This window comes from Sturnus vulgaris, chromosome 20 (genome assembly GCF_052056855.1).
Source record: "Sturnus vulgaris isolate bStuVul1 chromosome 20, bStuVul1.hap1, whole genome shotgun sequence".
Lineage (NCBI taxonomy): Eukaryota > Metazoa > Chordata > Aves > Passeriformes > Sturnidae > Sturnus > Sturnus vulgaris.
The window spans coordinates 9,705,894-9,728,712 of record NC_142262.1 but is presented as its reverse complement, the minus strand read 5'-3'; the positions used below and the strand labels follow the sequence as shown (position 1 = coordinate 9,728,712).

The 22,819-nt window shown below is 44.7% G+C and overlaps 1 protein-coding gene across 1 annotated transcript; it reads left to right on the top strand.

Moving 5' to 3' along the window:
- Window positions 1–516: 516 nt before the first annotated feature.
- Window positions 517–17,729, top strand: LOC106858387 (myosin heavy chain, skeletal muscle, adult). The gene is made up of 38 exons (XM_088176574.1): window positions 517–723; window positions 811–954; window positions 1,046–1,202; window positions 2,444–2,471; window positions 2,570–2,687; window positions 2,770–2,862; window positions 2,992–3,055; window positions 3,152–3,250; window positions 3,341–3,444; window positions 3,543–3,681; window positions 4,320–4,438; window positions 4,537–4,686; window positions 5,267–5,437; window positions 6,485–6,794; window positions 6,950–7,023; window positions 7,914–8,001; window positions 8,091–8,208; window positions 8,520–8,643; window positions 9,310–9,446; window positions 9,549–9,804; window positions 10,795–11,037; window positions 11,143–11,319; window positions 11,405–11,550; window positions 11,638–11,728; window positions 11,817–12,206; window positions 12,360–12,486; window positions 12,656–12,774; window positions 13,230–13,426; window positions 13,783–13,966; window positions 14,053–14,218; window positions 14,392–14,516; window positions 14,665–14,973; window positions 15,067–15,270; window positions 16,157–16,282; window positions 16,377–16,547; window positions 16,635–16,739; window positions 16,882–16,977; window positions 17,574–17,729. Exons 1-38 carry the CDS (start codon window positions 517–519, stop codon window positions 17,727–17,729), a joined length of 5,832 nt encoding a protein of 1,943 aa, XP_088032700.1.
- Window positions 17,730–22,819: the final 5,090 nt, after the last annotated feature.

The window sequence follows — 22,819 nt, the reverse complement described above, 5'->3', positions numbered from 1 at the left end:
GGAACAGGATGAAATCCAAGAGTTTAAGGTTTGTGGAAGAGAGAACAGGCAACAGTAACAGTTAGATTTGTCAAAATGCAAGATGAATTATCCATAGCAAGTAATTTTAGAAAGCTACTATTTGGTATCAGTAAAAGATCTATTTCACAGACTTTCAGTAGCATTAAAAAAAATATCAGAGACTCTGATATGGGAACAGCCCAATTTGCTAGAGTTCACAAAGTTGAAATAATACTGCTAAACTTCACAACATACTGTACACTTAACTGCTGTTCTGTACATAATTTCTTAGCTGGATGTCTAAGGAATATTTTTAGAGAGCTACATAAGTATTTTCTGCTAAGACAGGGAAGTTTAAATCCAACTTCTAACTTGTTTATACCTACTTTAATATTTGAAAAGATCAAAGTGCAAGAGATCTCCTTTCTTTCACATAAAGATGTTCATTCACTGACACAACATCTCTTGTAGTCTACAGAGGACCCTGCTGACTGTGGCTCCTGAAGAAGTGCAACAATGTCAACTCCAGACGCTGACATGGCCGCCTTTGGCGAGGCGGCTCCTTACCTTCGAAAGTCAGAGAAGGAGAGAATTGAGGCCCAGAACAAACCTTTTGATGCCAAGACCTGTGTCTTTGTGGTTCATGCAAAGGAGTCCTATGTGAAAGGGAAAATCGAGAGTAAGGATGCAGGGAAGGTCACTGTCAAGACTGAAGGTGGAGAGGTGAATAAATGTAAAATTTGCAAATAAAATTTAATTCCCACTCTGGGTTCTTAGCTGACATATATGCATCTCTCTATTCTGTGGCAGACCCTGACCGTGAAGGAAGATCAAATCTTCTCCATGAACCCTCCCAAGTATGACAAAATCGAGGACATGGCCATGATGACCCACCTCCACGAACCCGCCGTGCTGTACAACCTCAAAGAGCGTTACGCAGCCTGGATGATCTACGTAAGTGGCAGCAGCAGCTTCCTTTGGGCAGCCTCAGGAGCTGCTGGGCCAGGCTCAGGGGAAGCCAACGTGCTGTGTCCCTTCCTCACAGACCTACTCGGGTCTCTTCTGCGTCACTGTCAACCCCTACAAGTGGCTGCCGGTGTACAACCCCGAGGTGGTGTTGGCCTACCGAGGCAAGAAGCGCCAGGAGGCCCCTCCACACATCTTCTCCATCTCTGACAACGCCTATCAGTTCATGCTCACTGGTGAGTGACTTGGATTTCTTTACAATCACTTGGCTGTGAACACTCAAAAAGGAGAAAATGTCTTTACACTGCATAATAGTTCAGTTTAATGGTGCTGTAAAGGTGGATGTTCTGTCATCACTGTAAAAAGATTTTTTTGCTGAACATCATCATTTAGATGAAGTTTATAGAAATCAATGTTAAAATTTCATGTCCAGTGTATCTGGGAGGATATGATTTAACACTGAATATATTGTCATATTTTCCATTAAAGAAATTTGGATATACTTTAAAGTTCCAGGTTTTCTCAGATGAAAGGTTTGTTCTTTGAATAATTTGCTATGCACCACTGAAAAAAAAAGTATATATAATTTTATTTACAGAAATTCACCCTAGCCATGAAAACAAACAATATTAAATTGATATTTGAGTAGTGTGTCTCAGGAAGGTCATATTCATGTAAGTTGTCATGTATTTACCCTTGCTGACACCTTCATAAGACATGCAGAAACTCTGTGAGTGCAAACCCAGACTCCGTCTCTAAGAGTTTGATCCCTAATGGCTTAGTCTCTTCAGACTTCCTAGAGATTTTTCAGTTTTTATAGTGCAAAGATCTTTTCCATGGAGTCACAATAAGAGCATGGGTTAAAAAAGCAACCAGACAAAATTGTGGAAAGCAAACTCAGCTCAAGATATAGCAGAGAAATATCAAATCTAGTTCTGGAAGTACGTGTGAATATTCAAGAGCATGACAGACTACTCTGGTAAAGGTTACTGCATGTTTATGATGTTACTTTAATTTTCTTTAGGCAGTACTCATCTGGCCAACAACATAAAACTATTTCAGAGGCTTATTGATTGATCAAGAATGGTTGTTCCTATGTAATAAAGTTTATGAGAAATACATGTTCCAGTTCAATTCAGCATACTGATAGATCATTTAATCAGTAACTCTACAAAAATGATCTTAAGTTAGAATTATTTTCATAAACAAAATTAGCAGTGTAAAATGAAGGGAAAATTCAAAAAAAAAGAAGCCCATATGCCTTATATGTGGCATAACCTCAAGGTCAAGACATCAGCTTCTCATCTGAATCTAGAAACATTAAATATTGAAAAGGAAGTAGGGGTGAAAGTAGAAAGGTTTCTTAATGAAAACTGATGCCTAGTGCAAGTGTGCCTTCTAAAAGTCACAGGAATAATTTTATCAATTATATTCATGACACAGAATAATAATCTCTTCTTTTCTGCCTTGTTCACAGACCGGGAGAACCAGTCCATCCTGATCACGTACGTACACCCCCTGTGCGGGTCCCTGCGGGGCTCTCTGGTGCCAGGGCACCTCCTGCCTGACCACGCACCCTCTGCTTCTCTCTTGGCTTTGGCAGCGGAGAATCCGGTGCCGGGAAGACTGTGAACACAAAGCGTGTCATCCAGTACTTTGCAACAATTGCAGCCAGTGGGGACAAGAAGAAGGAGGAGGAGAAGTCATCAGGCAAAATGCAGGTGAGTCAGGAAGAACAGCCTGAACATTTGGCCTGGCATTGCCCTGCCAACTAAACACAGTCACTGAATAATTCCCCTGCAGGGAACGCTTGAGGATCAAATCATCAGCGCCAACCCACTGCTGGAGGCCTTTGGAAACGCCAAGACTGTGAGGAACGACAACTCCTCACGCTTTGTGAGTTCTTGCTTTGCATAAAATCTCTCCCCCTCATGGCATCACAAATGATGCTGGAGCAGTTCTTCATGCAAAGGAGACGTCAGCAGTACACATCCAGGCTGACCTGCTGCTGCTTCTGCTTAACAGGGCAAATTCATCAGAATCCACTTTGGTGCCACAGGCAAACTGGCTTCTGCTGACATTGAAACTTGTAAGAGATTGTCCTGGACTGTTTCCATCCCTTCCCAAATTCCCACATCCATGTACATTCCCACAAGTGCCTAACTCTTTCTACCATCCTTGCCAGATCTGCTGGAGAAGTCCAGGGTCACTTTCCAGCTCAAGGCGGAAAGGAGCTACCACATCTTTTATCAGATCATGTCCAACAAGAAGCCAGAGCTAATTGGTAGGAAGGAGCATTACGGCCTTTTGAACAGTTCCCTCTCTCACCTGATGGGCTAAAGTAAGCCTTTGCCTTGCTTCTTCCTGCTTTCAGACATGCTCCTCATTACTACCAACCCTTATGATTTTGCCTTCGTGAGTCAAGGGGAGGTCACTGTCCCCAGCATTGATGACCAGGAGGAGCTCATGGCTACAGATGTAAGTAACACACAACAACTTACCTCCTGGGCATGTCTTGAGGGTGACATCTCTGCCCCACTAAGGACATGTTTTTGAATTCATTCTTTTGACTGCAGAGTGCCATTGACATCCTGGGCTTCACTGCAGATGAGAAAACAGCCATCTACAAGCTGACAGGGGCTGTCATGCACTACGGGAACCTGAAGTTCAAGCAGAAACAACGAGAGGAGCAGGCAGAGCCTGATGGCACAGAAGGTATCACCAAATTCAGCGGCTGGTTTGTGCCAAGCCCTTCTCTGCCTCCAGAGGTGATATGTTAGCCTCCAGAGGCACACTGCAATTGGACAGAGTCTCCAGTTAAAACACTGGGAATTCTGGTTTTGCCTCCGGTCCCTCTCACTGCAGAGGTGCTTTCCTAGTCATGGGAAGTTCCATTATTCTATCCAGTGGTGTCTCCCCAAACACAAGCTGCCTGAAAGCAGGAACTTCAATTACAACACAGGATAGCTCTCTCTCTCTCTTGAAAACCTCCAAGCACTAAGGCACCCAGATGGGCAATTGTCTTTTTGGTGATATAACTCCTGCAAGCTGTGCTACCCAGAAATCCCCTTCCCACAGAAAGAGAATGGACCTTGCCTTATGTCTTGCTAGAGGCTTTTGTTCTTCTTCTGGGAAATTCCAGGTTCAACCTCTTCCTATCCAATCATACTTGTTCTTGCTTTCAAAGAAAACCATCAGTAGTGTCCAGAATTTGCATTTCTTCACAGGCTTTCTGTGTGAGATGAGATAAATCTTCTTCCATTCCTAGAACATGAACAGCAGCGTTGTTCACATTACCTGAATTCTAGAGATTATCCATAAATAAATGCTTTTCTCTCCTTCCCCACCTCTAGTGGCTGACAAGGCTGCCTACCTAACGGGCCTTAACTCAGCTGAATTTCTCAAGGCCTTGTGTTACCCCCGAGTCAAGGTTGGGAATGAATACGTGACCAAAGGTCAAAACGTGACACAGGTAACTTCTGACAGTTGCAAATGCACAGCTTGAAGGAGTACATGCACATTTTTCTTTGTCCTTCAGAGGTAACTCTAGTCCTGTCTCTTTTACTCTAGGTGAACAACGCTGTGGGTGCCCTGGCAAAGGCAATGTTTGAGAAGATGTTCCTGTGGATGGTTGTTCGCATTAACCAACAGCTGGACACGAAGCAGCCCAGGCAGTACTTCATTGGTGTCCTGGACATTGCTGGCTTTGAGATCTTTGATGTAAGGAGCAAAGATTTGACAGCACAGCCATGGGCAATGTCACGCAATGGGCAAGGAGGGGTCATGAGTACTCAGAAATACATAGAGGACTAAGGCTCACACAGCTGTGGGCCAAAGGGGTGGATGCTTTTGTAGACGTAGTGGTCTGGGCAAGTTCACAGCATGTTTCCTGTGCTGTGAATACAGTGATGATGCAAGGACTTCTGTGTCAGAACTCAGAAACACCCAGATGATTGATCTGAGGCCAGGGAAATTCTTGGGTGGGACACTGAGGAGGTTTCTACTGCCCAGGAACTCAGACAGCTGATACCTATGGAGCTACTGACCTTACTGAAGACTTTCAGTTGAGTAGCAGAGTGAAAAAGAATTGCAACTTTTGGCTTGATTTGCAAAGTAATAATGGAAATGTCCTTCAAGGACAGTGAGTGTTAGAGTAGAAGGCCTGCTAAGGAAACACATGCTGGTACTGTAGGGTTGGGATTAGTGATTCAACTTCAAGCAGCCTTAGGAGAATGGTGGCAAAGGCCTGTGTGTTTTGGCACACCTTGTGAACCTGTGCACCTTTCCTTGCTTTGGGCAGTTCAACAGCTTTGAGCAGCTGTGCATCAACTTCACCAATGAGAAACTGCAACAGTTCTTCAACCACCACATGTTCGTGCTGGAGCAGGAGGAGTACAAGAAGGAGGGGATTGAATGGGAGTTCATTGACTTTGGCATGGACCTGGCTGCCTGCATTGAGCTCATTGAGAAGGTACCTTTCCCATGCAAGCCTATGATGGCTGTTGCCATTCTGTGGTATTTCTGAGGTACAGTCAGTTCAGAAAGAACTCACAGCCAGACCTGTAGAATCAGTTATGGAAAGTATTTTGCACTGAAATTTAGTTTAGTGTGGGGAAGAGAAATGGGGAAATGCACATGTGTGTCAAAAGTCTGCATCATCCAGTCTTGAAGCGTGGAAAAGAAACATGGACTCCCACCAACAGACTTCTAAAGACAAACCTGCCTCAGTCTCTTTTTCTTCCTCCTCCAGAGGCTCAAATCCAACATCAAGAGACAAATTTGAGGAAATAAATATCATATCACCTGACCTCCCCAAACTATGGAGCCCCTTGTAGTTGTTTTCCCCGTTATTTTTCTTTTTACCATTGCTCCCCCAATTCTACATGCAATTCTCATGTGAACTGGAGAGATGTTCCTAGCAGTTCCATGAAGATAGGCTGCAGGGAGGCAAGGGATGGCAGAAGTAAACTCTTTGAGTGAGAACAACTCCTGATAATGTAGATGTTGGTTAGGGTATTTAACCCTTTAGATACGGCAGAAATAAGACACAGCTGCATGGTCCCTCTCAGGACAGGAAAGAGAGGCTTTATTCAGAAACACACTTGCTTAAGTAGAACGCCTCGCAACTCCAAGGACAGAATAGAGAAGCTTGGTCCAGAGAAAGTGACACCTCTTTCCCAGACCTGGTCACACACTGATACAGGTGTGATTTTCCAGGCTGTATTTTTCCTAGCACTCTAACAATGTGTCCACACGGGTAAACCTGGGCTTTCATCCAGGCTGAGATGCTGCCAACAGCACAAGCAGTCTTTGATGTTCATAGCACAGGCTTCTTGTCATTTTCATAGAATCACAGAATGGTTTGGGTTGGAAGGGACCATAAAGGACATTTTGTTCCAGTCCCATACCATGGGGAGGGACTCCTTCCACTTAACCAGGCAGGTGAATGTCTCATCCAAAGTGATATTGAACATTTCAATTATAACCTTTCCTTGTCACTTCTTGTGATTTCTCCCAGCCCATGGGTATCTTCTCCATCCTGGAAGAGGAGTGCATGTTCCCCAAGGCAACTGACACCTCTTTCAAGAACAAGCTCTATGACCAGCACCTGGGCAAGTCCAACAACTTCCAGAAGCCCAAACCTGCCAAAGGCAAGGCTGAGGCCCACTTCTCCCTGGTGCACTATGCTGGCACAGTGGACTACAACATCACTGGCTGGCTGGAGAAGAACAAGGACCCTCTGAATGAAACTGTCATTGGGCTGTACCAGAAATCATCTGTGAAGACCCTGGCTTTACTCTTTGCTTCTTATGGTGGAGCAGATGCCGGTCAGTTTTATAGAAATTGTATTTTTAATATGGGACAAAGTTTTCTCAGAATCAAAGCTGCAAACACTAGAAATATAAAGTGGCTTTGTGTTCTGTAGTATCCAATATATATTGTCCATATTATTAAACATTTTTTTCTTTTTTTTGATTTTCAGATGCTGGCGGTGGCGGCAAGAAGGGAGGCAAGAAGAAGGGTTCTTCTTTCCAGACTGTCTCAGCTCTTTTCAGGGTAATAAGAATATTCATTATCTGCTTGAAAATGAGAAAGCATTTTTATTTTGAAACGGAAAGATTTGTTCCTAGTTTGGATATAACTCTTGTCATCCTTTAAAATCCTTCCCTTTCCATCCTTGGAACTTACAGAATAATTCTTTTATAATGCCATGCCCTTTTTTTGAATATTCCAGAAAAATATCTGAATGGTTAAGTTCTCCTACTTAGGTGGGAGTGAATAACTTACTAGCTAACTTCCTTAAAATCCTGTCCATAGCATTCAGATATATTTTCTGGACTTGTTTTATGTCTCTAGGCAGATTATCAGTACTGACTCATAATAAAATTTGAAAATAAGAGATCAAACATAAAAAGCAAAATTATAGGATTTAAAAATAATGACTTGACTTTAAGTTGGAAAAAGAGTAACAGTTAAATTATCTGAAAATAATGACTTACGAGGTGAGTTTGTAGTTGTCTTCAAAGTTTGAGACTGAATTACTATTAAAGGGTAATTTTATATGGACTATAACACTATCCCCTCCATTTAGAAACAATTTACTTAGTTGACAAATCATATGCTAGTCATTCTTGATCAAGAATACGTCATTTATTTAAGATCTCCAACAATATACCACAAGAATTACCAGCTTAAAGGAAAACTGTGCAATGATAGCTCTGTATTTGGATGAGGATGTCAAGGAAAAGTAATTCTAATCATTATTCTCTGAAAGAACTTCAAAACTAAAATTTGGGAGCCTTCAGCTTCCAATTTTCCTTTTGGGGGTTCTGCAAGTTATTTTAGAGAAGACAGGTCTGCATCCTGAAACACCAGTTTGATACATCCACTGTTAAGATTCCAGTGTTTACACTTATTAATGCAAACTTCATTTCATAATCTCACAGGAGAATTTAAACAAGCTGATGGCTAACTTGAGAAGCACTCACCCCCATTTTGTACGGTGCATCATCCCAAATGAAACTAAAACACCTGGTAAGGCAAGCCAAGAGGAGAAAGCTTGAGCAGCAGAAGCTCTTCTCCTGACAAACAGCAGAGTGGTCACTAACGGTGGTATTTGCCAGGTGCCATGGAGCACGAGCTGGTGCTGCACCAGCTGCGCTGTAACGGCGTGCTGGAAGGGATCAGGATTTGCAGGAAAGGCTTCCCCAGCAGAGTCCTCTATGCTGACTTCAAACAGAGGTGAGAGCTCTGCATCTCTCTGCCACTCAGACCCAGCTGAAGAGCCTGCTTATTATAATATATTTTAAACTTTTTATTTTAAATTGGTATTGATCATTAATATAGATATTTAACCATTAGTTTATGATGATGTGGCAGTACTCAGATCAGGATTGTTTTTTACTTAGAATTACTATTACAAACATTTCCCATATCCTGTCTTGAGAGGATGAACCATCCCAGGCATGAGATCAGTTCAATGGTACAATATGAAAAATTCTTGTGATGGTTTCAATGATTTTGGTTTCTTCATGCTTTATTTCCTTTTGCAGATATAGAGTACTTAATGCCAGTGCTATCCCAGAGGGACAGTTCATGGACAACAAGAAAGCTTCAGAGAAGCTCCTCGGGTCCATTGATGTAGATCACACCCAGTACAAATTTGGTCACACCAAGGTAAAAACAAGTCCTGCGTTAGAAGTTTGCCAAGAGCAGTAAGAGTGGGCTCAGTCAGGGGATCAGGTACAGCACAATAACATAACAGAGCTGCCAGACTAGGGGCCACTATCAGCAAGTGACCAGTCTCACAGTACTCAGTCAAGGCAAGTGAGGATGACCCAGGAATGGTAGTCAGACTCAACTGAGATTTCACACCATCAGTCAAGTTTGTTACAATAAGCATGGTCCAAGTTGAAGCCATAAAACCTTGGTTTTCAAAATTTGTCAGGGTCAGATATAGTTTGGCTAAAAAGGCAAGACCCTAGTCATTAATTCATGGACATATACAGAGCAGTGAGAATGGTCTAACATCAAGACAGGAATTAAGTTAATAGGTCATGGTAGTTAATAGTTAAGAGCTCACTGGTGTCCATGAACAGGTATAGGAGTGACTGAGGCTGTGGCTGAACTGGAAACCAGTACTCATGGCACACAGCTCAGACAAGGACTGAATGCTTAGGGCTGTGATTATGGGAAGTTCTAAGCCCTTGGACAGAGGATTTGGGAGAGGATGCAAGATAACACTGATCACAGCCATTAAAGTCTTTCAGCAATCTGAAATGACTCTGAGCTTCTGTTCTGTCCTACATCACAATGACATGGTGCAACATTTCCTTTCTCAAGGTGTTCTTCAAAGCTGGGTTGCTGGGACTCCTGGAGGAGATGAGAGATGACAAGTTGGCAGAAATCATCACTCGCACACAAGCCAGGTGCAGGGGCTTCCTGATGAGAGTGGAGTACAGGAGAATGGTGGAGAGGAGGTAGATATTTCACATATATAGTTGATTTTCATGGAACTTTACTGGTGAAGTTTAAATTAATCACACCAAAGGCATCTAATAACTGCATGAAATTAATTTCAGGGAATCCATCTTCTGCATCCAGTACAACGTTCGTGCATTCATGAATGTCAAACACTGGCCATGGATGAAGCTGTTCTTCAAGATCAAGCCCTTGCTGAAGAGTGCAGAGTCTGAGAAGGAAATGGCCAACATGAAGGAAGAGTTTGAGAAAACCAAGGAGGAGCTTGCAAAGTCTGAGGCAAAGAGGAAAGAGCTGGAGGAGAAAATGGTGGCCCTGGTGCAGGAGAAAAATGACCTGCAGCTGCAAGTGCAAGCAGTGAGTATCACTGTTCATTTCTCTTGAGAAAAAGGATGATATACTGTCAGAATGCTTCTTGTCCCACACAGAGATTCACAGGAATCAGTGGGTGGTAGAAAACAGTCTAAATCATGCACTCTGAGGCACTCTAATATTGAGTAAACAGATACTGGCAGGGCCATAATGAGACTCGTGGCAGATTCACATGGCACTCACCATTGCTGCTGTGTGAGGACAGACCCATGTAACACCAGCCAATGTGTATGAACAGTGGAGAACTTGGAGCTGGAAAAGAAATACCTTTCAAAGCAGTGATTCTGTCTAACACAGTAAAGACAAACCTGATAAGGACCAACTTTTCCTACTTACAGCTACACAGGAAAGCCTTGATTATTTTCAGAAACATGGATACTTCCGATTCAAACTCAAATAGGACAAGGAACTTTCTTAACACCAAATGAAATGATCAGCTAATTACCAGAGAAGATGCTAGATGTGGCCTGGAAAGAAGCCACAGATGTAGCTGATAGGCAAGAACTCTGTTAGCCATGTAGTCTGTAGAAAACTGAAATATTTCTTTCTCAAAAAAAGTGTTATAAGAAATTGAAAAGCCTCTAAATAACAAACATTTTAAGACTTTGATGAGACAACCAAAAAGAAAAAGTGAATAGATGCAATTTCCATGAGAAAAAATGCATATTAAAGGCCCTTGATCATGCTGAAATTAGAAATTGAATTAGAATGTTCTGTTCTGCATTAGTGCTTGTGCTATGAGGCATTCTCATAGAAAATTGCCCTGGGAGACAAATTTAGGAGACACAAAAATATTAGAATAAATATTGATTCTAAATGACAAGGTTTACCAGTAAACCACCAAGGTTATTCTGTTGCTGAACTTGAAGCTGGGTTTCAGCTGCTACTTTTAAACTCATCTACTCTGTGATTAAAAAAGGCAGAACAGAGAAAGTTCAAAACATTCGAACCCACAAAATTCTGTCTCCCAACCAGGAAGCAGATAGCTTGGCTGATGCTGAGGAAAGGTGCGACCAGCTCATCAAAACCAAAATCCAGCTGGAAGCCAAAATTAAGGAGGTGACTGAAAGGGCTGAAGAAGAAGAGGAAATTAATGCTGAGCTGACAGCCAAGAAGAGGAAACTGGAGGATGAATGTTCGGAGCTGAAGAAAGATATTGATGACCTTGAGCTAACACTGGCCAAGGTGGAGAAGGAAAAACATGCCACCGAAAACAAGGTATGAGGCAGAACCTGTCACTCACACTCTGGAAAAGAGCCCTGTGCTGTTACAGGACTTGGATAGCTAATTCCTTTATTTACATTTGCTGCCTTCTTCCTAAAGGTGAAAAACCTGACTGAGGAGATGGCAGCCCTGGATGAGACCATTGCCAAGCTGACAAAAGAGAAGAAAGCCCTCCAAGAGGCCCATCAGCAGACTCTGGATGACCTGCAGGTAGAGGAGGACAAAGTCAATACTCTGACCAAAGCCAAGACTAAGCTGGAACAGCAAGTGGATGATGTAAGTACACAGACATGGAGCAGGACCAGGACAGGTCTGGAGCCTGATCAGGCTGGTAGAGCACCGATGGTCTTGTTGTGTTTAGCTGGAAGGGTCCCTGGAGCAAGAGAAGAAACTGCGCATGGACCTGGAGAGAGCTAAGAGGAAACTGGAAGGAGACCTGAAGCTGGCCCAGGACAGCATCATGGATTTGGAGAATGATAAGCAGCAGCTGGATGAGAAACTGAAGAAGTAAGTGTGGCTCTGGGACACCTGAGGGCTGAGCTGGAGCACTTGTCTTTTTTCTTTGAGCTCTAACACAATTCACTTGGCCCAAAGGAAAGACTTTGAAATCAGCCAGATCCAGAGCAAGATCGAAGATGAACAAGCTCTGGGCATGCAACTTCAGAAGAAGATCAAGGAGCTGCAGGCAAGTGTCTGTTCCTTCCCCTGCCTTGCTGAGGCTCAGCTCAGGCAGGAGGAGGGCACGGGTGTGAAGGGTCCCTGCTGTTCTGCAGGCCCGTATTGAGGAGCTGGAGGAGGAAATTGAGGCAGAGCGAACCTCTCGCGCTAAAGCAGAGAAGCATCGGGCTGACCTGTCCAGGGAGCTGGAGGAGATCAGTGAGCGCCTGGAAGAAGCAGGAGGGGCCACAGCAGCTCAGATCGAGATGAACAAGAAGCGTGAGGCAGAATTCCAGAAGATGCGCCGTGACCTGGAAGAGGCCACGCTGCAGCACGAAGCCACGGCTTCCGCCCTGCGCAAGAAGCACGCGGACAGCACAGCTGAGCTGGGGGAGCAGATCGACAACCTGCAACGTGTGAAGCAGAAGCTGGAGAAGGAGAAGAGTGAGCTGAAGATGGAGATTGATGACTTAGCCAGCAACATGGAGTCTGTCTCTAAAGCCAAGGTATGGATTACAGGAGAAAATACTGACAGGGACAAAGCATGGCACAAAAGCTCCCTCTTCCAGACACAAAATCCCAGAAACAAAGCCCCCACTGTGACAATAAGGTAGAGTCCAGACCATCTTCTCTTCTCCCTTCCCGTGTTTCACCTCTAGGCCAACCTGGAGAAGATGTGCCGCACACTGGAAGATCAGCTGAGTGAGCTTAAAACAAAGGACGAGCAGAATCAACGCATGATCAACGACCTCAATACGCAAAGAGCTCGTCTGCAGACAGAGTCTGGTGAGACATCCTCATTCCCAAAGTTCAAAGTTGCCCTGAGCAAGCCAAAGAGGGTGCAAGATGGCAGCTGGTCTAAGCTGTCCAGGCCATTCCTGGTTATGTGGCTTTATAGGCAGAAGGTATCATAGGACGAACAGTCTGCTTCCTTTTTCCCTCTTTCCCTTCCCAGGTGAATTTTCCCGCCAGGTGGAGGAGAAAGATGCTCTGATTTCTCAGCTGTCTAGGGGCAAGCAAGGATTTACCCAACAGATTGAGGAACTCAAGAGACATCTAGAGGAAGAAATCAAGGTCTGGAAGTACCCTAGTGTCCACAGCCTACGTGACCCCCAAAAGCACCTGCAGAACCCTATCTAACACTAGACTGCTCCAGTGTTCCTTCCCTACACACACATACGACTGCAGGGAATGGCACTAATGCACAACCCCCCACTCTTCAACCAGAGAGGGAAGGAAGCAGGATACTTTAGGTGCTGGAGGAAGTCATGCACAAAGCTTCCACAAGATTCTGATGATCCTCTCTAAGACATGATTCAGCCACATATTGATACAAACAGCAGATTATTGTCCCCAGAGGAGCTGTCCCTAATGCGTCCTGATGCTCCAAAATGTGTCAATGAGGGCTTCACAAGCTCCAAGCTCCACATATTCCCAACTGGAGTTTCATTCCAATGCCACTGTCAAGTTCACAGTCAAGAGGCATTTCAAGATAAGTATTCAGGTTACCAAACCCAATGTCCCCACAGGCCAAGAATGCCCTAGCCCATGCCCTGCAGTCTGCTCGCCACGACTGTGACTTGCTCCGGGAACAATATGAGGAGGAGCAGGAGGCCAAGGGGGAGCTGCAGAGAGCCATGTCCAAGGCCAACAGTGAAGTGGCCCAGTGGAGAACCAAATACGAGACAGACGCGATTCAGCGCACGGAGGAGCTCGAGGAGGCCAAGTACGTGGGATGCAGAATGGCCAATGATAGGAGAAGACTGAAACTGGTCAAGGGAAATTGGAGCCCCTAATCTCTAAGAGAGTGGGTTAAGACAAGAATGGGAGAATGGGATAGAGGCAACAATACACTGTCCTTATAAAAATAGGGGAGAGCAGGACGGAGCGAAAAAGTATAGATTAGAAGACAGCCTTTAGAAGTGCTATGACGAGCTTAATCCTCCACAGCTGATAGATCCTTTGTTGTCTGTGAAAAGTGCTTGCCTCAAAACCCCCATAATGACAAATTGCCCTCTCATGACAGTAGAGAACTGATGCCCTTCCAAGCTCTAACGTGGCTCTCCACGTCTCTCCTCCCAGGAAGAAGCTGGCTCAACGTTTGCAGGATGCAGAGGAACATGTTGAGGCTGTCAATGCCAAATGTGCCTCCCTGGAAAAGACAAAGCAGAGGCTGCAGAATGAAGTGGAGGACCTGATGATTGATGTGGAGAGATCCAATGCCGCCTGTGCTGCTCTGGATAAGAAGCAGAAGAATTTTGACAAGGTCATTTGGCCTCCAGCACCAGCACTCGTGGCCAGAGCACGCCCCTGTGATGGCCACAGCCCTACTCACAGCCCGTTTCTCTGCAGATCCTGGCAGAATGGAAGCAGAAGTATGAGGAAACGCAGGCTGAGCTGGAGGCCTCCCAGAAGGAGTCGCGCTCTCTCAGCACGGAGCTGTTCAAGATGAAGAATGCCTATGAGGAGTCCTTGGACCACCTGGAGACAATGAAGCGGGAGAACAAGAACTTGCAGCGTAAGTCCCTGCGCCTCTGCTCCTCGCTGCCCTTCCTCACAGGCTTGTCTGTCTGCCACACTTAACGGCCCTGGGCCTGCAGGGATAAGAACATGCCTGGTTCCCTGATGCACCAGAGCCTTTCTCCATTCAGCTCTGTGCCTGACCATGCTGCTTTTCACCCTTCCTTGCAGAGGAGATTTCTGACCTCACAGAGCAGATTGCTGAGGGAGGAAAGGCAATTCATGAGCTGGAGAAAGTCAAGAAGCAGGTTGAGCAGGAGAAATCTGAACTGCAAGCCTCCCTGGAGGAAGCTGAGGTACATAGAATTCCAATAAATTATGTCCCCATTTAGAAGTATGGGTGTAGTTCTTTGTAGAGACAGCAAGAGAGCAAGCCTATCTTTCATGTGGAACTGCTTAAAAGATTACTTAGAAAGTAAACACTCTTCATGCTGAATTGTCCAGGCCTCCCTGGAACATGAAGAGGGGAAGATCCTGCGCCTGCAGCTTGAGCTCAACCAGGTGAAGTCTGAGGTCGACAGGAAGATAGCAGAGAAGGATGAGGAGATTGACCAACTGAAGAGAAACCACCTCAGAATTGTGGAGTCCATGCAGAGCACTCTGGATGCTGAGATCAGGAGCAGGAATGAAGCCCTGAGGCTGAAGAAGAAGATGGAGGGAGACCTGAATGAAATGGAGATCCAGCTGAGCCATGCCAACCGCCAGGCTGCAGAGGCACAGAAGAACCTGAGAAATACACAGGCTGTGCTCAAGGTCCGTTCAGCAGAGCTACAGAAAGACAAATGAGTTCCCAGACATTTTGCCACAGAACTGACACCTGGCAATTTCTCTTGTCTCTCTTTCCAGGACACTCAGCTGCACTTGGACGATGCTCTCAGGACACAGGATGACCTGAAGGAGCAGGTGGCCATGGTGGAGCGCAGAGCAAACCTGCTGCAGGCTGAAGTTGAGGAGCTCCGGGCAGCCCTGGAGCAGACAGAGCGGTCGAGGAAACTGGCTGAGCAGGAGCTTCTGGATGCCACTGAACGTGCACAGCTCCTCCACACCCAGGTCAGGCACTACTGGAAATTATTCCCATTCATAAGTGATACCACAGAATTAAATAGTTATTCACCTTGTAAGTGATTACTGGGTAAACATTTGAAGAAGTGTGCTGCAATATGTTCCCTCCAGCCAGCCCTCAATATCTGGCTTATTGCTCTGGTGCTAAAGAAGTCTCTTGCACTAAAGGCTTTGCTAAACACTACCACATTTTCAGGTGTAGGAATTATTGCGTAGGGATGGTTGGGACAAACTCAGCTGCTTTCTGTATTCTGGTCTTGAAGTTTGCAGTTTATTTCGCAGGGTGTGGGTATATATGAGGCCTTGCTAGGAACTGCAGCCACAGCTCAGAGCATGATGGAGAGGGAGGGATAGAGTGAGAGTAAGAAAAGAGAGCATAAGAGAGCAAGAGAGCAAGAATAAGAGCGTAAGAGAGTAAGAGAGAAGAGAGCGATTTTCCCGTTTACAATACAATAAATCTTCTTCTATGTTGAATATTCTAATTTTCACAAACAAATCTAATACAAGATACAAATTCTCTAACATTTGCATGCAACATATAGGAATCACTATATTACCATGTTTTCCTACTTTTCTTATCTCTAAATTTTATCTGGGACCCTTCCTGCTATGCCTAAGGAGGATGTCTGTTTGTGTTTTGGTATTCGCAACATCTAACATTATTTAAAAAAAAGAGGCTTCAGGCATTCAGTTGTTTTCAGCTACACAGCTGAAAATTACTATCATTTCTATTTCGCTTATATTTTCCATATTCTCAAAGTCTTTTGCTAGGCACTCGTATTTATAAAATTTCCCTAATTCATCCTTCCCAACATCAGGCCTATATTCAGGCATTTGGTTTGAAAGTAGGAATCCTGTCTTTCCTGTTACACAGAACACCAGCTTGATCAACACCAAGAAGAAGCTGGAAACAGACATTGCCCAGATCCAGGGTGAAATGGAGGATACCATCCAGGAAGCCCGCAATGCTGAGGAGAAGGCCAAGAAGGCCATCACAGATGTGAGTTGGGTGCTCCTGGCATTGCTGATGGGCAACGTACTCTGCCCAAAATATCTCCAGCCCTAAAATGGCTTTGACCCTTTGCTCTGATCAGGCGGCCATGATGGCAGAAGAGCTGAAGAAGGAGCAGGACACCAGTGCCCACCTGGAGAGGATGAAGAAGAACCTGGACCAGACAGTGAAGGACCTGCAGCACCGTCTGGATGAGGCCGAGCAGCTGGCACTGAAGGGAGGGAAGAAACAACTTCAGAAGCTGGAGGCCAGGGTTTGTAGGGCTGGGTGTGTGTGTGAGTGAGCGTGTCCTTGGAGAGACATTGCCAGGGAAGCTGCAGGGATGGGCTTGTCCTTGCAGGTGCGGGAGCTGGAAGGGGAGGTTGATGCTGAGCAGAAGCGCAGCGCTGAAGCCGTGAAGGGCGTGCGCAAGTACGAGCGCAGGGTGAAGGAACTGACCTACCAGGTAAGGCAGGAGGGCTCCTGCTCTGACAGGGCTTGCTCACAGTGAGTCACATTTTGCACACACCATCCCCAAGGGGAATTGTTGTCCTTGTGTGATGGAGGATCAAGAATTGACTCTCTATCCTGTTTACCAACTACTCTAGTCTGAGGAAGACAGGAAGAATGTCCTCAGGCTGCAGGATCTGGTGGACAAGCTGCAAATGAAAGTGAAATCCTACAAGAGACAAGCTGAGGAGGCTGTAAGTATTGCTTGGACAATGGGCAAAGGCCACATTCCATTGGGGCAGCACACACATTGAATGAGACCGAATACCAGGAGAGGGGTATGAAAGAAACTCCTGAGACACAACCGAGTTGGCCACGCTGTTTTGCTCTCGTGTCATGAGGCCCTGGTGAGCTCTGGGCACCCTGTAGTCAGGGAGGTTCTTTAAGGCAAGTTCTGCAGCCTGTTTCCCACAGGAGGCCAGAATAAACAAGCCCAGGGGCCACACCCACTGCCTGACAAGATTCTGAATCTCTGCTAATAATCAGCAGCAGAATGCTTCAGGGTCTTGTCAACCCAATAAGTCACACTGAAAATTGGGCAGGAAGTATTGTGAGATTAGGTACAGAAATGATAAATCCAAAGGGTGAAATTCCTCCTCACGTGTGACACAGTCCTGGTGGATGTTGTCACAGTAGGTTCCTGAAAAGGGAAGGATGAGGAGATCTGTGTGAGGCTGATGTTTGAGCAGTGGTGGAAGGGGGATGGAGATGTGCAGCCCCATTGGGCTGACTTGCAGCAGAAGTGAAACCCCTGTCCTGTGCTGACCCCTGACTCCCTTTCCCCTCACAGGAGGAGCTGTCCAATGTCAACCTGTCCAAGTTCCGCAAGATCCAGCACGAGCTGGAGGAAGCCGAGGAGCGGGCTGACATTGCAGAGTCACAGGTCAACAAGCTCCGAGCCAAGAGCAGGGACATTCATGGCAAGAAGATAGAAGAGGAAGAGTGAGAATGTCAAAAGGCAACAAAGTGACCTGAGGGGCTCCACAAAATGTGAACCTCTCTGTCACTCTGTTCTAGATTTGAGATTTGCAACCATCTTAATACATAGGTAATAAAGAGTAGATTTATTTGCATTCACATCATGTGCAATGTTTTCATTTGTTTTTGTTTTTTACAGGTGAAGTCTATACCACCGTTAATCATCGGACACAGTTTTGCCTTATAAAACCTCTTTGTAGTTTTGTGGTGGTATAGCTTTTTCTTATCTAATTACCAGATGATTATCCCTTCTATAACATTTTAGCCAATGCTAGAAGAAAGTTTCTCACATAAGTAATCCTTAAAGACAAAGGGTGAAAGAGAATCTTATTTGTGCTGTTGCCTGTGTTGGTCAAGCTACTGTTAGATTAAGTCAGAGTGGTGTTGGATAGGAAGAACATATTTGCAATGAAATTATGTTATTTCAGGCACTAAGGACAAGGAATGATACCTTAGAAATGTACATTAGGAGGCTTCCTTGACACAGAAAATGGTGCCATTAAATAGTAGATCAGATTCCATACTGTTAAATCACAGAACTGTACAGCTAGAGAAACAAAAGGCAGTGACATTTGTGAAGAGATGGACGCTGGGCTGACAATCCCCCCCAGGAGGGATTTCTCCTATGTGTTCTGTGTAATTGTGTGAAGTATCAGCCCATTTCTCAGGAGTGGTAGCAGAAAGAAAAATAAGAAGAAACAAAGTCAAGGAGAACAATTTCACCCAGGGACTTAGGAAGATAAGTTTTCTAAGATAACCTTGTATAGAAGGAAAAGGGCAAACTGCACTTCTGTAAGAAGATGCACGATTTATTGGAAATGTGTATAAAATGCCTTCCCCATCTCAGCTGACAGCCATAAAGTTTTGAACCCTGTTGGTGGGCCTAAAATCTTGGGATGTATACATGGAGGTATATGAACTGGTACAAAAATGTCCCATCAGAGAGATCAGCTTCAGGCTGGAGGCCCAAGGCAATGCTTGAGAGTGGGCAGGAAGGTGAGCACCCTGGCAGCTTTGTGGCAGTCAAGATGAGGGGTAAGCACCAGCACGGATTGCAAGGAAACTGCCTGTCTGCTCCCCCACAGGTGAAGAGACCCTGAACAGGTGCAATGAGGCAGTAGCCCACTGTCCCAGGCATGGGTGACGTGAAGAAAGTGCAGACAGCTGTGGTGATGCCCCAGGGTGGGTGCTGGTGTAGAGCACAAAGACATCAGCTGGGCTGTGACTGTGCCTTTTGCCTCACCATTTAGGCTGTTGATATCAGGGCAGGCTTTATTCCCAGCTTCAGGCCCACCAGGCTCGTGTCAGTCACAGGGAGCTCCCGGGGCAGCAGCTGAGCAGGCCCTCTGCTCCAGGCACCCAGTGCCAGGGGATGGCAGCCTGGAGCCATCGAGGGCCCAGCTCTGGGCTCCCTCCACTGCACACCAACAATGAGATCTCACTGAAGCCTGGGTGCTTTAAACCTGCTGAAACTGCCTGGCCCATCTCCTTGAAATCTGGGTGCTTTAAACCTGTTGAAACTGCCTGGCCTACCTGTTAGGTGCAAATCACAGCAGAGGGGTTAAAATCCAACCAGGTGGGTCAGCCAGTTTCATGTGCTCCCCACTGGGACATAACAAAGAGCAGGTGGGATGGGCCAAAGAACACCTGGAAATGTTCGGGTCATCAATGCTGGAAGAAAAGACCCTGGGCTGACAGAAGCAGCCACTGCTCAGTGCACAGGGCCTCATCTACACTGGGCTCTCTGCCCAGATAGGGAACCAGAGGTGCTTGGGAGTGTGTGATTATCAAAAGGACAAGACACAGTGTCAGTGGCCCTGCCACCTCCACTGCACACCCTGTGGAGCAGCCTGAGGAGAGCAACTGCTGGAGAAAAGAAGGCTTCAAGGAGACCTCCTTGTGGCCTTCAGTACATTAAGGAGTCTTATAAAAAAGAGGGAGAGAGACTTTACGTAGGCAGATAGTCATATGAAAAGAGAGGAAAGTTTTGAAAGTAAGAGAGGAGAGGTTTAGAATAGATATTAGGAAGGAATTCTTCCCTGTGAGGATGGGGAGGCCCTGGCACAGGGTGCCCAGAGCAGCTGTGGCTGCTCCTGGATCCCTGGAAGTGCCCAAGGCCAGGGCTTGGGGCAACCTGGGATAGTAGAAGGTGTCCCTGCCTGTGGCAGAGGGTGAGTAATGGGGTTTTGGAACCCAGCAGGACTTTAGGGTCCCTTCCAGCCTAAGCCAATTATGATTCTGTGATTCTATGAAACTGGAGATTTGCGCTAATAGCATTTTCCTGTTTCACGCTAAGTATTCATGAGGACTTGCTCACAGACTCTCCATGCAATCACTGCTGATTCCACCGTGGCAGAATGTGCAGAAGGTGAGGAAGTGCAAGGACAGGAAACAACAGGGCTATGAGCTGTGTAGAGATAGGCCTGACCTGAGAAAGATCAATAAAGTGATTGAGGGCATGGTATCCCTGCAACCTGGACTTCCCTCTGTTCAGTGATTCCAAGAGATTGGCCCCTTGTCATCATCAATTACAAGACAGTTTTCTCAACATTCCACTCCATCCAAAGGATGCCCTGAGGTTTGCCTTTTCAGTTCCAGCTATCAACAGAGGAGAACCACTGAAAAGATACTGGAAATTTTTACCCCAAGGGATGAAGAACTCCCCAACTATTTGCCAATATTTTATTGCACAAACTTTAGCTCGACAAAAGCATCCACAATCAATAATTCTACACTACATGGATGATTTGCTCATTGCAGCCCCAACACAAGCAGAGATGGAACAAACTCGTGATAGTGTTGTTGCTGAAGTCAAGAAGGCTGGACTGGAAATTTCTGTATCAAAAATATAAGAAATCCCACTCTGGAAGTATCTGGGATGGATGATGACAAAAGAGACAATCAAGCCGCAGAAGATACAGTTCAGACCAGCATCCATGCCTTGCCAGATCTACAACAATTTTAGGAGAAATTAACTGGGCTAGACCTGTCTTGGGAATTACCAATAATGAACTTGCCCCACTCTTTGACTTGCTGAGAGGAGACTTGTGACATCAAAGCTCCTAAGAATTTAACACCCAAAGTGCAGGCAGCTCTTGAAAATGTCACAGAAGCTTTCCAGAAGAGAAGCACATCGTTGCTCTCCAGAAAAGCCTTTCTTTCTTGCAGTTTTAGGAAAAAAAAATACAACTATACAAACTTATCTTTCAATGGGATTCTTTTGAAAAGGATCCTTTGTTAATAATGGAATGGGTTTTTCTTCCTTACAAGTCCATGGAAATTTCTTCTATATAACTATAGAAATGATAGCACAAATTGTAATCAAAGCTAGAACAAGATTGTTAACTTTATCAGGCCAAGACTTTGCAATCTACCTGTGAAAAAAGATTACCTTGATTGGGCATTTCAAAATTCAGATGATTTACAAAATGCATTGTTAAATTTTTCAGGCATTTGTTCTATTCATTACTGAAGTCACAAATGGTTGCAAGCAAAATTGAGCTTTAGAGAAAAACCTATGTTAAGTGAAGAGCCTTTGAATGCTATAACTCTCATCACTGATAAATCTGTCAAAACCCACAAATCAGTAATAGTATGGTTAAACCAAAGAATGAAAATATAGGAATCAGATATTCAAACAGTGGAAGGTTCCCCTCACATTACTGAATTAGCCACAGTGCTCAGAGCTTTTCAGCTCTTTTCTGAGCCTTTCAATTTAATTACAGATTCTGCTTATGTTGCCAATGTAACTAGCAGAGTAGAAGGCTCAACCTTAAAAAAAAATTAGCAATGACACCCTATATCGTATATTGGCTTTCAAGTCTTTATACAGCTTTGCATACAGAACTAACCCTTATTTTGTTTCCCATATTACAGCTCATTCTTTGCTTCCAGGATTTCTGGCAGAAGGAAATGCAAGAGCAGGTAAACTAACAATGGTTGTTTCAAACACCTTGCCAAACATTTTTGGACCAGCAAAATTGAGTCATGCTTTTTTTTCACCAAAATACACAAACACTTGTGCGAATGTTCTGCATCTCTAAATGTCAAGTGAAAGTCATAATTAATACTTGCCTTGATTGTCAGCTTGTGCCACCTCCTGTCTCTACAGGAGATGTTAACCCACAAGGTTTGCAAAGCCTGCAATTATGGCAAACAAATATGACTAAATACCCTTCCATTAAGAAATTTTAAAATATCCATGTGTCAGTGGACAGTTTCTCAGGCACAGTCTTTGTCTCTGTCCACAAAGGAGAAACAGCCAATCATGTCTATCAACATTTTTTTGCAAACGTTTGCTTCACTAGGTATTCCTCAAGAGGTAAAAAAATGGTCCTGCATATACAACCCAAAAATTGGCCACAGTTTTGATGAACTGAGGTGTTCACCACACTTTTGGTATTTCTTACTCCCCCACAAGTCAAGCCATTGTTGAAAGGACACATCACACCCTAATGCATTAATGATCAACAGATGGGGGGAGCAGAGGCAACACCACAGATGAGGTTGAGCAAAGCTTTATATGTTTTTAATTTTCTGAATAGCTCTTTTGCAGAACCTGATCCACCAATATTTTTCAGCATTTTTCTGAAAATGGCAAATTTGGAAGAAAATCCCCCTGTTTTAATTAGAAACTCTGAGATAGGACAAATTGAAAGTCCTTTTTGACTAATAACTTGGGGCAAAGGGTTTGCTTGTGTTGCTACAGGTACAAGTCCAAAGTGGGCTCTAGTGAAGAGCATCAAACCATAACACACAGGAGAGAGCGCAGACAATCCCAAGAGCAAAGAAACAAGCACGCAGACTGAGTTGAAAAAAATACTACAGACCACAACTGATGTTCCTCTTTCACCTGTGAAGCCTGAAAACCTTGATTTTTATGCTAATGAATAAAGTTTGCAAATAGTTTTGTAGAGCTTTTTTGGCTGAAGCTTGATACCTATTGTGTTATTTTAGAAAGATAAAAACACCCCCATTGAATTTGTAAAAGTTGACTACCCCCTTTTTGCTATAATTGGCTAACCTCTGAATAAATTTAAGAATTTATATTCACAGAGA

What these genes read in the sequence shown, in the direction of transcription:
- LOC106858387 (XM_088176574.1), top strand. Translation starts at nt 517, where the DNA reads ATGTCAACTCCAGACGCTGACATGGCCGCCTTTGGCGAGGCGGCTCCT. An exon ending in TCGTCTGCAGACAGAGTCTG is followed by an intron (nt 12,487 to 12,655) that starts GTGAGACATCCT and finishes TTCCCTTCCCAG; the next exon opens with GTGAATTTTCCCGCCAGGTG. An exon ending in CCTCCCTGGAGGAAGCTGAG is followed by an intron (nt 14,517 to 14,664) that starts GTACATAGAATT and finishes TGAATTGTCCAG; the next exon opens with GCCTCCCTGGAACATGAAGA.